Source organism: Trichoplusia ni, chromosome 5 (genome assembly GCF_003590095.1).
Source record: "Trichoplusia ni isolate ovarian cell line Hi5 chromosome 5, tn1, whole genome shotgun sequence".
Taxonomy (NCBI): Eukaryota; Metazoa; Arthropoda; class Insecta; order Lepidoptera; family Noctuidae; genus Trichoplusia; species Trichoplusia ni.
The window spans coordinates 4,321,304-4,337,437 of NC_039482.1; the positions used below are offsets into that span (position 1 = coordinate 4,321,304).

At 36.5% G+C, this 16,134-nt stretch overlaps 2 protein-coding genes across 3 annotated transcripts; one reads left to right on the forward strand and one right to left on the reverse strand.

Moving 5' to 3' along the window:
- Positions 1 to 476: 476 nt before the first annotated feature.
- LOC113494136 (piggyBac transposable element-derived protein 4-like) lies at positions 477 to 5,641 on the reverse strand. 2 transcript variants are annotated; one of them, XM_026872322.1, is made up of 5 exons: positions 5,342 to 5,641; positions 3,781 to 3,922; positions 3,481 to 3,561; positions 3,336 to 3,403; positions 477 to 3,257 (listed from the first exon to the last, which is right to left on the reverse strand). In XM_026872322.1, the coding sequence occupies exons 2-5, from the start codon at positions 3,919 to 3,921 to the stop codon at positions 1,208 to 1,210; spliced, it is 2,340 nt and encodes a 779-aa protein (XP_026728123.1). In that variant the 5' UTR covers position 3,922; positions 5,342 to 5,641; the 3' UTR covers positions 477 to 1,207. The 2 variants fall into 2 exon arrangements, with proteins under 2 accessions (XP_026728123.1, XP_026728124.1); XM_026872323.1 differs by lacking the exons at positions 3,481 to 3,561; positions 3,781 to 3,922; positions 5,342 to 5,641 and having other exon boundaries at positions 477 to 3,274.
- A 511-nt stretch (positions 5,642 to 6,152) lies between these two features.
- LOC113494137 (protein Cep89 homolog) lies at positions 6,153 to 15,263 on the forward strand. The gene is made up of 13 exons (XM_026872324.1): positions 6,153 to 6,662; positions 6,797 to 7,037; positions 7,558 to 7,733; positions 8,269 to 8,506; positions 8,881 to 9,019; positions 9,520 to 9,662; positions 10,285 to 10,386; positions 11,332 to 11,625; positions 11,831 to 11,990; positions 12,617 to 12,784; positions 13,481 to 13,637; positions 14,258 to 14,445; positions 14,879 to 15,263. Exons 1-13 carry the CDS (start codon positions 6,642 to 6,644, stop codon positions 15,030 to 15,032), a joined length of 2,181 nt encoding a protein of 726 aa, XP_026728125.1. The 5' UTR covers positions 6,153 to 6,641; the 3' UTR covers positions 15,033 to 15,263.
- The last annotated feature ends 871 nt before the right edge of the window (positions 15,264 to 16,134 follow it).

The following is a 16,134-nucleotide window of genomic DNA, read 5'->3' on the forward strand; positions in this document are numbered from 1 at the left end:
CAATAATAGGCTATATTTTATTATTCTGCAATTCTGACTTATAGATATATTTGCTATGTATTCGGGGTCAATAAACAAATTATTACTGACAGTACGATTATTCTACTGGTTGGAAGTTTTTAGCCATGGTGTGAGTAAGATTACAAGAAATATATGAACATTAAAACCCTATGCTATCTAATTATGTAAATAATTTGATGAAAGAGGTTGATATGTTTAGGGTCTTACTAAACAGAAGGACCGCATTTCAACTGCAATCCACCTGCAAATTTGCAGTTCGGATGCAGTTTGAATGCAGTTGACACGACTGCAATAGAACTGCAAATTTGCAGTTGGACTGCAGTTGAAATGCAGTCCGTCTGTCTAGGGCCCTATAGTAACACAACATAAAACTTAACGTAGCGTAACTTTTTGAAGTTTTATCGATAGTTAGTCTTTTGTAAAGGTATTTATTATTTGCGAATAACACAATAGAACCTTATTAAAACAATATATTTATTTACAATGACACATGTTCTTCAGGTACAAATAAAATAAAAAAAACAATCACAACATGAAGACATTGTAATAGCTACAGACTGTTATTTATATCATAATTATGTCGGCGACTTGTGTCAGGTGTCAGGATAGCCGACATCGGGATAAATTAAACACATATTCAAGCCTCATTATCTCATTATCGTTTCTTCCTAGCCTAATCTGGACATATTACGAACAACGCCCGCCCGTCACGTACCGCTTGCTAAGAGTTCTAGAGAGAACAAACTCCCCAGCCTCTCGCTGTTCAATCATTACACATTATTTAGTAACTTTACACTATCTTATTAACACCACAATCGCTTACACGTTTCAATAATTACTAACTTTAATATAACGCAATAATTAATTAGTCTCGTGACATCTAATCCACTCTTAAAAATTCAAATATCCCCCGCTTCTACTTTCCAACCTGTCATTTTTGGCGCGAATAGTATAATAAATAACTATATAGGTTTCATGAATGCGGTTGCGGACTTTTTATCACAAATGAGGTTTGAAATAAGAGAGATTTAGCTATTTATTCTTATGACCATCTCCGACATAAATAACGTTTTTACACACATCATTCATCACCTTGCACTCTTTTTTCAGAACATACCGATCACAAGAGTTATTTATGCATAATTGGGAAGAATTGAAATGGAAAGGAAAGCATAATATATAAATACTATAGTTTTTGTGATGATTGTGTATGGTATGCTTTGAAACAATCCTTTATACACAGTGGCACCTTACAGGACTCGCAACAATATGGTGTCTTTTGTGATTTAAGGCCATTCTGAAGGCAGACTACGCAACGCTTCGCGAAGTTGCGATTGCGCGCTATGCTGCTCTCCGTCGGTTCCAGTAAAACGGGCCAATGTGTAGAACGAATAAATCTATCGGGTTGTTGGTGCAAAGATCTACTGATGGAAGCAGTATGACTACGGCTTAGAGGACAATGAGAAAGATGTTTTTGGAGGATGTAATCTACAAGGTGAAGGCGGAAAGCTAGATGATCGTGATGTTTTTTTGTGGATGACTGCAGAAGAGTGCGAGAGTTGAGGATAGAAACATTGATAAGACGTTTAAAAAGTTTCATGTACCATTTAGCACAACGTTTCCTTTCTAGTAAATAAGGCTCGAGCATTTGGTCCTTCATATCTACCCCCCCCATGAACTTATTGTAATCCAGTACCACTTGCGGTTTAAATGGCACTGGCCGAGATGGTGGTCGTGTTGGAACTGTAGGCAAGGCAGTATATGCACCATGACAAGTAGAAATCATGGTTACTCGTTTCTTGTCTTGCCACGCTAATATTGAGACATCCCCGGAATGTCTCGCAATGAATTCTCCCCTTTTAAGCGGAGCCTTATTTACTATTAAGGGAACGTCTCTACGTGAAGGTCTCAAAGTACCGACGCAGTCGGTGCCATTGAGCTTCAAAAACCTAGCTAACAAGGGAGAATTATACCAATTATCCATAAATAATCTATAACCTTTGTTTAGTAGGGGACCAATGAGCTTCATCACTACAGCTGTGCTTTTAAGCACCCCGGGCGACTGCTCCAACTCCGTCGCGGATTGTTTACCGGTGTAAACAATAAAAGACCACAGGTAGCCGGTGGACGCCTCGCAAAGCTCAAAGGTTTTGATACCAAACTTAGAAGCTTTGGTCCGAATATACTGTTTAAAGTTTAATCTTCCTTTCCATAGGGTTAGACTTTCGTCTATGCAAATATTTTTATCTAAAACATAATTTGATTGAAAACGCGAATTTAAATGTGTTATTATAGGTCTCAAACGGTGTAATCGGTCATAGCACCTAGCGCCAGTATTGGAGGGATTTGAATTGTCGACAACGGGGTTGGAATCTACAAAATGTAACGCTCTAATAAGCATTTCATACCTCCGTCGTGTAAAGATGCGCCTGAAAACTTCTGTTTTCAGAAGAGGATCGACAGAAAAACAACTGACTATAGTTGGCATTTTGACGATCCCCAACATCATCCAGAACGAAAAGAGGCACAAAATTTCGTGCAAGTTAGTGGGGTACCATTCAGACTGGAAACCAGTAGATGCAATTGTCGTAGCATACTGGTTCGTTTCAGTCACAATTAGGTTTAGGACATCATCGTCCCAATAGGAACGAAAAGCGTCATAAGCTGAATTGAACACACGGACCGAACCAGTACGCTCTACTTTAAAATCCTCTTCGTGACCTTGAAAGGTATCCATAGGAAACCATTCAAAGAGAAGGTTCTGGCCTTCCAGTCGTGGGAGATCATCTGCTCCATTACTAGCGTCGAAAAATTCATCATCACTATTGCTCTCGCTAGCACTCTCTAATTCAGCGTTTCTCTCAGCATCTTGCATACTCGTCTGTCGTTTCCTCAATACATCCGTCGCCAACCTTAACAATTCGGGGGGTACGTCTGCATCGTCTACCCATATTTCGTTAAGTGGGTATCCCAGGACCCACTGACGAGCCCTTCTTCGACCCTGGCTTGGATACCCACGCGCACTCCGTCCTCGCACACTACCTGTTCGTCCTCCTCTCCGCCCAGATCTACTTCCATGTCTAAGCTCATTCTCTCTCCTTTCATTTCTATCACGCTCCACAGGGGACACATACAATGCATGGGTATCCGGGTCTAAAAAGACGTCATCGCCGCCGTCAGCGCCCAGTTGCGTACCATTTTCTTCGTAAAGCATGACGACAACAGGCATAGTCGCGCTGAAAAATATATGCTGCTGTTAGATAGTTAAGAAAATGACATTTTTCATAAACGATATGAAAACCAGTAAAACTTACATATCCGACGAAAATATAGGAGACCGGGACCTGTCTCGGGACGCTATGCGCGATGGCGGTTGTTCATACTAAAACACACAACAAAAGTGAATTCAAAAGTACAATAATTGTGCTTTTTGCTGTATTTATCGCAAAAATACATTACCATTGACGGCAACCTGTCGCGGCGCTGTGGGGATGGGAGAGGAGAGTACGGTGGAGCCTCCGGCGAGTGGCACTCATAAACCTAAAAGGTACATTATTAGCATGTTAGTGCACTGTAACTCAAGCAATATATAATACTAGGCTCGACTCCCGGTACAACCAAACAAGAGCAAGCAATGAGTATTGTAACATTGCATATAGTTACCAGGACGGATTACCTAAGCAGTAGTGATTTTTTGTGAGTGTACACTCTTCCGCCAAGTGCTCAAGATCCGTGCTGGTAACTATACTACATACTAACCTCCTCTTCAATGATTTCTGATTCATCACAGATCTCTTCATATCCACTCGGCTCCTCTTCATTGCCACTTTCATCTTCAATGTCATAAAGAACCATGTTGAAATCCTGAGGAGCCTCCTCACTGGGACGCCAAGTTGACATTCTATGAAACAAAGCAAGGAAAATTATATGTTGACACACTATACTATCTATTCAATACATAAGTATTGCTATTGATAAAAAATACTATTTATCCAACATAAATTACTCTTATAAGTAATAAAATAAATAAATACTCCTACATGAAATCATTAGTATTTATTTAAACTTTTATGTACAATTGTGGTACGTAGGGCGGACTTAATGCCCCCAGGCCTGAGCCAGTCAAGCTTTGGGACAAATGGAGAAGCACCTGGGATATGTACAAGAGTACAATACAAAACTATTGAAGTACTACATCTAACTGTAGATATTTATATAAATAATATATGAAAATAAAACCTATATTATATATATATTTAACACATTATATAGTACAATGCGATTCAAGTAAGAATAAGAAAGTCAATAACCTCTATCTGTCAAATGTCATTTAAGTATGGTTTGCAACAATACTTTTTTGCATCAATAATAATAGCTACATACATAAATATACCTACATCAAATTGAAATAAAAACGTGAAATATGAGAAAATTATCTGTTTCATTCTCGTTGTTGATCCAAAGACCTAAAAATCATGCCAAAAGGATCAAAGAATATAAGGACGAAAGTCGCCATTTTGTCGTTGTTAGTGTGATATTATTTCTTTAGTTAATTCTGTTTCTTAGATGGGAATTATTTTATTTTGTTTGTTTTTGTCTTTTAGTTACATTTTGCTCACTTACTCTTATAGTAATAATAATATATAATAATACTGAGATGAGCGGAATATAAGAATTGGATTCTGATTAATAATTTTTTCACTCGAATCTTTTTTAAATTAATTTTATGTAGGTAAAGGAAAATCTGTTTTGATCACCCTACCTAACTGGTTAGATTTGACAGCTATGGCGTCACAATATGGCGCAAAGATCCTATTCTTATTTGAACGGCATTATACAATGAATACAATCATCACTATCGGTAAAAAAAAAACTCGTACATTTATTGACACCACAACCCCTAACAAAAACAGGAACAAAAAATATCACGCGGATTTAGACCTTATTGAGTGCAGCGCAGACGACACTTGCACGCAAAAAGTTTGCTTGTATGGCGAGCGTGGGCGTTAGGTACCGTGTTGATCAACAATCCGCCATTTTTATACAAATTACAAAAAACATTGGCTATTTTTTTATAAAAATTGATAAATACATTGATAAATCATTGTGAAAACTTGCACAAATTACTTTATAGCATGAAAATAATACATTTTACTGTATAAACTAAAAATAATCGTAATAAATCACTCAGGAATTCCTAAACATTCTATCGGATTTTATCTGGCTTTATCTAATAGTTTTTACGATGTATTTCTTACAAATAATTATCTAAATGGTATAATTATAAACTAAATAATCACATTAGTCAAACAGTACTAACCTCTGGAAAATTTATGAAATCCACAAAAAAAAACAAAATTTACCACAACACCGCGCAGCGGTCCGCCAAACCATAGAGATATATTATACATGGAAACTGGAGTGAGTAAATTCTACTGTATAAATAATACCTATACAAATGTATAACATATCGACGCGCATATGACAAAAAGCGTTTTGTCTCTTCTTAGCTAACCAAGAGTTGCATATGTAACGAGAGATATCTAAATGTCTGACTCGGTCCAAAATTCCAAATTCGGAAACACACTTGTCAAATACCACAGTCATGTCAAAGGGCATCGGGGGCGACATATATGTATTATCTATGGGGGGCGACATATTATTATTACGTTACACACGCCATAATTACATAATATCGGGGCTGCCCGACTAGTTTCGGACTCAACCGGAGTCCTTAATCATGATTTATCATGATTAAAGACTCCGGTTGAGTCCTTACCCGTGAGTAAGCCGTTACATCATTTAATAATAGACTTACTTAATTTGACGACATTGAAGACAAGCCTTTAATACGGAGTGGCAGTCTTATAACATGTTTCACAAAATAAGAACATAGTACCTATGATGTTTTCTAAAGTTCCGTAAGAAAGGGAATGTACGCCTTACTTTTACATTTATGCAATTTTAACTTTGACTATCTGATAGTTATGAATATTTGCATTCCATAGTTATTTACTTGAATGTATCGCTATGGTATATTGAAACAGATTGGGCTCTAATGTGAAGTATATTACTTCAAATATAAAAATATTAAATTAATAGTTTTGTAGGAAAACGTTTTGTTTTTTTTTCTAATTTGTTTGGTTTCCTTTTTTAATGGCCACACCGCAATCACCATGGCAACAAAAATGTCAAACTGCCGGTGTTTATATTTATGAAACTCACAAAAGAATTGATAAAAATACGCCTTCACGTTAATGCCATACCATTATTTTATAAAAACTGCGTATTGAAATAAATATAGGGCCTTTAATATAAGAAAACCATAATTATCCCTTAAAAAATGACCGCTGGCACTATGATCGAAGTTTTATCAATAAATGTGAAAAAATTGGCGTATTTTGTGTTAAACTTTATTGAACCGCACTAGTGACCTAGTTTTGTGCCTTGTCTTTGTTTCGTAGCATCTTATCAATTTGTAGTAAAGTAAAGATCGATCTCACACGGACACCAGCTTAGGTTATCAGTCTTTCATCAAAATAAAAAAGATTTTGTGAGTTATAGTTTATAAAAGTTATTGAAATGGCCGAAAGTAAAGATTTCCGACAAATAAGTTGACAATGGATGAAAATATTACAAAGGTATCTCTTCTGTTTGTAACTGAAATGTTAATAAAAAACAATATTTATATGAATCCACTAAAACTTACAGCATACCGTAATAGACAAAAATTATTTTGCAACATGTGTATGTCTTCTTGTTATATATATTCCAGAAAAAAGATTACGGTAGAGTCTCAAGAAAATGCTCAGCGAATTTATCGCCACAGAAACTTACATTATCAGGCAATTTCACACAGAAGCACAAACTCTTTGATATATCCACACCATTACGAAGAGCTAGTATGCGGCAGGATATACTGGACATGGTGGCTCGGAGAACGGAGTCAAGAATGGAGGAAAGCAAGGGTTATGTTGATGATAATCCTATGTATGAAGATCCTAGAGATGTTATTGGTATGCTTAATAACTGTTTATAATAATATTATATAATTTAAATGACAGTTAGTCTTGAAATTTACATGAAACTCGACCATCATATTAGCCACCATAAATGTTTTACAATGTTTAGTGATCCAGTGACAGGACAATCGAAACAGTGTAAGGGGCAAGATGGAAAAAAAGTGCTACAATCTCAATTGAAGCTGATTTTATAGTTCATCATCGGCCTAGCTGTTTCTAGCCTAGAGTTATGGGCAAGAATATCTCTCATCCCTACTAATATTATAAATGCGAAAGTAACTCTGTCTTTCATGTCTAAACCACTGAACTGATTTTAATGAAATTTGGTACAGAGATAGAATTGACCTTGAGAAAGAACATAGGTTAGTATTTAGCCTGGACTTTTGAAGAGTCCTCTTAGAAACGGGATATAACCGACCTCGACGCGGGCGAAAAGCTAGTTACCAATAAAGATCACAATGACTTATGATGATTTCAGCATTTAATTGCAACATGACTTCAAAATTGATTGCAGGTGAGAAACCAGCAAAACCACCTAGAAAAAGAACCACCCAGGGCATAGCTGTGTCATCTCCCAGGACTTCCAAAGAGGGAAAGTCACTTCTCAAAGAACAGAAAAAGAAACTCACAAAGAAATATGAACAGCTGATCACTTCACTTATGGATAGATGTGAAGAAAATGTTGTACAGGTAACAAAAATGTGTAAATAATAAAATAATATGTGATTTGAGTATAGTTTTGTACTAAAATATCTATTCTTTATTACAAGTTATCTTGCTATGTAACAAAATCAAAATCAAAATTCATTTATTCAAATTAGGCTACTATGTAGCACTTTTTGAAAGTCAGGTTACATTGGTTTACACCCAGTTTCGCCCACCCATCACCGCTTCCTAAGTGTTTTTGCTGTGAGAGAAGAAACACAAAAGAAAATCATATTAGGACTTAAAGATGTATTTTGAAATAAAAAATAACAGTTTGGAAATAAATGCACTTGCTATGTTTCTGAAATACATCATTAAAACTACTTAGCTTCTAAAATAGAAGAACATTGATGATGAAAATAGTATTGAAGAAAGAAAATGGAAGATTAAATTAAATTGTTTTTTAACAAGTATAAACAATGCTATTATGTGATATTTTATGTGAATGCTACTGCACAAACACTCAAAGTAATTAATACTATTAAAAAAATAGCTTAACAGCAAATGCTATATTCCACAGCTAACTGAAAAAGACTCTCAAATTACCAAACTGAAGGAGAAATTAAAATCAGTATTAGAATACAATAAACTCTTTGCTGAAGACAATGATCACTTGAGGAGTCAATACGAAACTCTTGTCAAATACGCAGAAGAGTGTAAGAAGGTGATTAGAGAAGAGAGGGAGAGGAATAGAGAGTTAGAAGTGAAGAATAAAGAACTTCAGGAGAAGGTTAAGCAGTATGAACTTCCTGATAGAGGTAATTTGCTAATGAGTATTTTCTTTAAATTAATATCTCCACTGAATCAAGTGGAGATATTAGGTGTTTCAGTTCTATAACAATTTTGTTATAAGTATTGGCTATGCTTAAAATAAAACGTATAATAAAATGAAAATTATAGGCAGAACTCTTTATGGTATAAGGAGTAGTCTTATCTATTAAATTACTCTTTAATCCTTTATTCTTTTTTTGGGTCTTTTCCCTGTGGACTGTATTTATAAGTAGCAATAAATTTGTATTTTTTGGTAATATGTGACTACTAACGCCATCTATTGGACAACTTTCGCACATCAGTTCAACAACATTTGTTTCCATATTATATACACTTTAATTCCCGTATTCTTGTCTTGCAGACCACGAGCCATCAACAGCGATTCCACTAGTAGAGGTCTGCATGAGTTGCAGCAGTCGACAGATCATACTGACTCAAGCGCGGGAACACAACTCGCGGCTACAGAAAGATATGCAGGCGCTCAAAGATGTACTCTACAGGTAATATTTAGAGTTGTATTGCTTTAGTTTTAGAGTTGTTTTTTGTTTATACTGAGTTTTCAGAAATAATAAGTCTAAGATCTTTAAACCTTTTTTAGCACTTGTTTAGGTACTAAAAACAGCTACAGTCCATTCGGACTGCAGATAAGATATTTGAAGCTGCAATCATAAACCTTCAAGTTTGCAGTTGTAGTGATTAATGCTCTCTCGTTCTTTGAATGGGAATTTGTATGCCGAAATGTGACATTCAAACAGGCCTGTAGTAAAAAATAGTTACTTTTTATGTATTACTAGCTGACCCAGCGCACATTGCTTTGCCCTAAAATTTATTTCTAGTAAATTTCCCTAGTAATATAAAGGCAAAATGTATATAAAACATCATAAAAATCTGTCAAGACGTTTCATTTTACATACAAGATATCTGGATGCTGGTCCTATATGTACTACTTGTATTAGCGGTTTTTTAAATGAGTAATTGCTAATATAACGATCCGTTTCAGGCTAAACGTCCAGCTCTCTCGTTACCAAGAGCGACTGCGCAGCAACATGCAGTCGATGGCGGCAGACAAAGGCGACGTGTTCAAGTCTGGAGACAAGCTGGAGACCCTGGACTCGCTCATCACTAACAGTATGGGTTATAAAGGTATGCACATATAGATTACTTATAAACTAAAGTAGAATTCATCTTGAAAAGAAAATTAATAGTTATGAGACAAGTTAAAATAAGTAAGTAATAGAGATAAATAAAATCACAATTAATTTATTAATAATAACTTTGTTCCATAACTTTTACACAGCTCAACCTAGTCTCAAATTAAGCAAAGCTTGTATTATGAGTACCAGACAACTGATAAACATGCATAATTATACACCGTGATTTTTTAGTCGTCTTACAAAAGCAGCCCAGTTCATGTATCCAATGACTAGAACACGTTCATGATAAAAAAAATAGGTATTTATGAGATTTGAATAAATTTTAAAATGCAATTTTTATTCAATATTATGATGCAATTCGTAGTTTTTTAGAAACACAGCTCTGTTGCGAGCGCAGTCCGAGCGCGGTCCGAGCCTTGTAACAATAGTGAGGGGCCGCCCAAAAAAATCACCGTGTATATTTCTGAATACATACAAATTTTTGATGAGTTGCACCTAGATACAAAACAAATGATCGGGTTCATCTCACAAACATTTGTTCTGGGTGGGAATCGAACCCATGACCTCCGGTATCGCTGTCAGGGCCTCAGGAACAGCACTCTCATTTTCAGAGACCATTCCGGATGAGGCTCACTCCAAGTACGGTCATGACGACACACCCCATACTGGCAGGACTGTCGACCTGTCTGGCTTGCTCAGCGCTCAAGCCGTAGGTACGTAACCTCTTTATATAATGATACTAGCTGACCCAGCAAACGTTGTTTAACCGATTTTTTTTTTGTTGTAGTTATGTATTTTCAATGCCACATTATAAAAAAAATAAAAACAATTTCGTCTAAAAAATAAAATATTTTTTTAATGTTCAACCCTTATCACTTAGGGGTATGAAAAATAGATGTTGTTCTATTCTCAGACCTACTGAATATGAGTACGGTAATAGGAGTACGGTAACTAACATCGTGACACGGGCATTTTATATATTAGATAGATTTAGCTAAGTGATGTTCAAAAAGATTTGCATACACATGGAATTAAACAAGCATGCTTGGTGTTAAACTACCAGACTGAGTTTCGAACAGCAGGCTGTGTTCCAATAGTACAGGATTATAGATGCTGGCAAAAAGGCTGCCAGGCTAAATTGGGATTTGTATGAAGGATGGCAACGCATTGCCAGACACCGATACAAAAACGCGAATGACCTAGCACGGCCGTTCAGGTTTAGTCAGTAAGAGTCTGACACTACCCATTTCCTCCCTCGAGGGAGTGGGTATCCATGATCATTGCCCCGCCTTACCAAAACAAAAAGGCTAAAATGGGATTGGGTGGGTCACGCCAGCAGGATTGGGTGGGACCTTCACCACACAATTGGTGGGACGATCTAAATAGTTACCGCGTGAGTTGGTTCTATGTAGCCCAGCGTAGAGAATCGTGGGAAGATTTGTGGGAGGTCTTTACTCAGAATTAGGGCACAGTGGGCTAGATAAAATAAACAAGACCGGCGCATCGTAAAAGTCGCTTTAATGTACATTTATATGTTATCATGGTCATTGTTAAGTAAAATGTGGAGACCAATACATACATATTTCAGAACGTCACTTAGCAAAGGATCTTTGTAGACTACGGCTTTAAATAATCTAATAATGATTATAAATTCACAGCTCCCCTTTTCGACGCATATCAAGAAAACCTTCTCGAGAAAGACAACCTTATTCTCGATTACGAAAAGCAATTTGAAAACATGAACAAAAAGTCTAAAGAAATTGTCTCCGAGAACAAAACTTTGACGGACAAAGTGAAGATTCTGGAAGATGAGCTCGTGGGACTGAGACAGAGCTATAAAAAGGTCGTGATCGAGAAAGAGACGGCAGATATAGAAAAGGCGACGCTAGTGGAGAGGGCTGAAAGGGCGGAGTCCAAGTTGAAGGAGGTTTATGAACTGTATGAAGATAAAAGTGAGTGGTTTTATGATAATGTAGAAGATTTTTTAAGGATTTATTTTTACACTTCGGTATACAAAACTATTACTAACTACAACAATGTTTACATTTTCCAAGGCAGAAATAAAGGGAAATAAACTAGACTACTAATTTCCTCTAACTCCAGCTTTAACTCCAACATTGTAAACAGTAAACTCATATCTAAAATAACTTACCCCAGTGGCAGCCATGATGCGTGACTACGAGACGGTCCACCGCGAGTACTTCACCGTGAAGAACTCTCTCGAGATAGCGGAGAACAAGCTCGCGCAGCTGGACGCCCTGCGCGCGCGGACTGTGCCCGCCGATATGCATGAACGACGGCTTGATCACTGTAAACGGTAATAATAATAATATTTTGACCACAACACTGGAGTACTCAATCATGCCCTCAAATTGCCTCGTTAGCTCATAATTCATCGTGCTCCATCCCGATAGTCAATTAGGCGGATGGCATCTTGGACTAGGACAAAGTCTTCTTATTCATCTATTTATTAAATAGTTTAAGCACACACAGCAGGCAAAAATAGTAGAGATTTTCGTGTCGCGCTTATGTGCAATGGTATTCTTCATTTGAGTTCAGACCACATGGTGGTTTCTTAGGTTTACGCGAATGTTAGACATTGAAATGAAACTACTTTTACGGATTTTAGGACTCTGAGTCTGCCCGTGACCATGATACCTGCAAAGGTGTCGAAACGTCGGGAACTAAAATCAAAAATTAAACCGCGATAAAATCCGTAAAAGTAGTTTAATTTCAGACCACATGGCTTACAACAAGGAAATGATCTAGCTAATTTTAATAATTAGATGTTACCACATTATTTACCGTGAGAATATTAACATCCACACTGATGGATTAAGCAATTACAACTTGTTTTATTAGCTTTTGCAGGGGGTTTACGTACGGTTTAACGTGGGCCATCTGTCATATGTCATCATATTTTAATTGTATAGTACTTCCTAGGTTACTAGAAGAACTAAAACACCAATACGGCATGGAAACTGATCGCAAAGGGGAACAGGTCACCAAGCTGCAGGAACAGCTGAAGGTTCTGGAGGAGAAGTGCAGCAAGGCCAGCCAGGAGAACGAAGCTATGAAGGAGGAACTGGATAAGGCTTTGAAGAATGTCAGGTTTGAATAGAACATTCTTTATTGTACGCAATTTTAATTTCTGCAGAATATAATTATTCTATAGTAAATTACGATCCTTATACATCGTTATTTTTTATTATGGAGGTTGTGGTCACTTAAAATAAATTTGGAACAGTTGGACTAAGGTCAGTTTTTTTTCAATGTCCGTCAAAACGAGTTTAGTGAATAAAAATGAAAATCTATTCTTCTTTTGTCTCGCAAACATAAATTGATCAAATTACAGTGAATGGAACAAGTATTTACTTCACTATTTTCTGATCCGAAACTTTAAAGCTGTCTAGGTTTGTAATTTTTATTGTTTAGCAAAAGACAATAAATCTTGACTATTTTTTTATTATCTATCAGTCTGACTTCGAACAATTTTACTCGTTATACTCAGGCATCATCCTCTATAGTTTTTTTCTGGCTCTTTACGGTTAGTTTGGCCAATGACAACATTTACAAAAGGTAGGGAAACTATATATAAAAGAACGATAAATTTCTAATGACAAATTAGAAAAAAATAAATTTCAATTTTATAGTATTCGAAGAAATGAATGACGCTATGCATTTATATACATGAAAGTTATTAGAATGAAGTAAGGACAGGATGGAAGAAGGAAGAGGAATATTAATGGATACTAAGCTATTTACAAATCTATAGTTACACAAATAACTATCTCGTCATGTACCCAGACTGTACCGCAAGGCCGCGGTGATATTCCGTCACCGCCTGCGCTCCGCCACGAGCCGCGTGTCGCGCGCCCGCAGCAGCGCGCGCCGCGCACGACACGCCGGCGAGCCGCTGCGGCAGGCCATGGCCGCGCTCGACAAGATCAAACATGAGATCAAGGTAACAGGCAAGACGTGAATCAGGATTTAAAAAAAAAAAACCGGAGTTGTCGGCGCGTCTTCGGTACTGGATGCAAAAGATAATTATAAATTTTGATAGATGTAACTTTTTAAATACCTATTGCGAAAAATAAAAATTGTTTTTTTTTTTTATATATAAAACTTTCATATGAACTCTCCATATTTCAAACTCAAATAGTTAATTATAATGTAATCAAGTTGCATATAATGTTCTTTACTTGTTACACTGATTGGCGAAGACACCTTTTTCTTTGATGCGTAAGGTAACGCGTTACGCCACTTTATTTGTTTTTCTCAAGCTAACGCCAGTTGCACGCAGAATCTTTATTTTAAGTTAAACTAATTCAATATTTAATAGACGAACGCTGATGTCTTCACCCCAAGCAGAGGGCAAAAGTATGCATAACACTCGCCAACTAAAATCCCGAACACCTTTAACTACCCAATCCATTGAGTTTTCGTAAATTGGAAGTCTCTCAAAAACATGTATTTCTTTCTTTCAATTCTATACTGGCACGTCAACTTCTTATCCTCTTCTTTTCTCTCTAATTTTTTACAATTAACTAGACAATACAATAAAAAAACCATTACACTTCCCAGGCAGTAAAATCCCGTGCCTACACATCCCTAGAAGAACTTGAACGTCGCATCGTGGAGCAGGAGCGTAGGGCTGCGCACGCGCATGCCGAGTACCGCCGGGAATTAGAACGGGCGTCACTCGCCTTGGAACACAAGGAGGCTATCATACGTAGCCTCATAGATAAGGTGGCTGATGTTGAAGAAGTTAGGTGAGGACTGGACTTTAATTAGGCTTGATAGTATTCAAGGACTTAGTTAAATGCCTTATTAAGGCTAGGCAATTTTGGTAAGGTTGTTTTCCCACAAAATCTCTATGAAAAATTTTTGATCTACATTGGCAAATCCCGATGTTGACAAATTTTATTTCAATTCACTTCTCAATTCGTTTGTTTTTTGTTTTATTTTTGGTACCTCAGAATATCAGATTGGATGAGCCGATTTTGTTAATTCTTTTTTTATTTTTTGTAAAAAAGCTGTCATTTTATTCCATATTTTCATCAAGTTTGGCACCTTAGTTTTTTATTTTAAGTCGGTTGTATGTTTTTAAATATTATGCGAGCACAGAAAATACTGGAAAACCATTCGTTTCATCTAGTGTACGATGTTTTAAAACTATAACTCTTTATCCACTCTCATCTACAGACTTAGTCAGACCAACACGCATCGTCTGCAAGGCATCATCTCAGACTCCTCCCCGGACAGGTCTCCCAACCTTGAGCGAGAGGCCAGGCCTGCCAAGCTGGTGCCCGGACATGCCGGCTACTCTCAGGACAAGGAGAAGAGGAAGACAAAGTGAGGCGTGGAGAAACTAGACCCTTCACACCAATTACAACTATCCGAGCCATGCGAAACTAAGAATTTCCTTTTCAGCAGTAATCTTCCAATTGCTTCTTTTATTTGAATAAGGAGAACAGAGCAGAAGAAGTAAAGAGAGAGTGAGAAGAGAGTAGTTCAAGATTTATTTGCTTTAAGATTTAGTATAAACTAGCTGTTGCCCGCGACTTTGTCCCCGTGGGTAGAAAATATAAGTTATGATTTAGACCTGCCCTGGTTTTTTCACATTTTCCATTGTATCTTCGCTCCTATTAGTCGCAGCGTGGTGGTATATAGCCTAAAGCCTTCCTCGATGAATGGTCTATTCAACACAAAAAGATTTTTTTCAATTTGGACCAGTAGTTCCTGAGATTAGCGCGTTCAAACAAACAAACAAACTCTTCAGCTTTATATATTAGTATAGATTGGAAACGATACGAACCTTAGTTTAGAACCTCATTCTTAAATTAGTATTAAAGAAATCCTAAACTGCCATTTGGCTTTAAATATATTATTAGTTAATTAACTTCTTAATGTTAAACATTGCTATTAAAGTAGACGAGTAAAGTTTGAAGAAGGATTTTTAAATAAAGACTTTTTGTAGTCTAGTCAAAACTCGTCTATTAAACAAATTTATTATATTAAATATTATTAGAAAAATATTATAGTAATATATGAGAGATAATTTATATTAGGCCTGTTCACTTAATAATATGGTCTCCAATATACTGGTGTTTTATCAAATTCGGAATAAGAATTACGTGTCTGCAGAATAATGTGTCTGTAATCAATTTACAAAAAATGAGGTCTAAAATAGGCTAATGAGAAACAAATGCAAAACAAAACAATTCACCTAAGAATTTGATGACCTTGTGAACCGTCGTTTAACTTCGTATTTTAAAAGTTTGAATAAATACGTCAAAATGTTTACTCTAAACTATCACGGCTTATGAGATACAGCCTGCTGACATACGGACGGATAGACAACAGAATATTAGTATTAGATTAAATAGAAATTATAATACTTATCCGATAAACGAAACCAGTAAAGCGGAGACTATGTGAACCAGCAAAGCCTTAAAATT

What these genes read in the sequence shown, in the direction of transcription:
- LOC113494136 (XM_026872322.1), bottom strand. Translation starts at nt 3,921, where the DNA reads ATGTCAACTTGGCGTCCCAGTGAGGAGGCTCCTCAGGATTTCAACATG. An exon ending in CAGAAATCATTGAAGAGGAG is followed by an intron (nt 3,562 to 3,780) that starts GTTAGTATGTAG and finishes TGTACCTTTTAG; the next exon opens with GTTTATGAGTGCCACTCGCC. An exon ending in CCTATATTTTCGTCGGATAT is followed by an intron (nt 3,258 to 3,335) that starts GTAAGTTTTACT and finishes TATATTTTTCAG; the next exon opens with CGCGACTATGCCTGTTGTCG.
- LOC113494137 (XM_026872324.1), top strand. Translation starts at nt 6,642, where the DNA reads ATGGATGAAAATATTACAAAG. An exon ending in TGAACTGTATGAAGATAAAA is followed by an intron (nt 11,626 to 11,830) that starts GTGAGTGGTTTT and finishes AACTTACCCCAG; the next exon opens with TGGCAGCCATGATGCGTGAC. An exon ending in AGATCAAACATGAGATCAAG is followed by an intron (nt 13,638 to 14,257) that starts GTAACAGGCAAG and finishes TACACTTCCCAG; the next exon opens with GCAGTAAAATCCCGTGCCTA.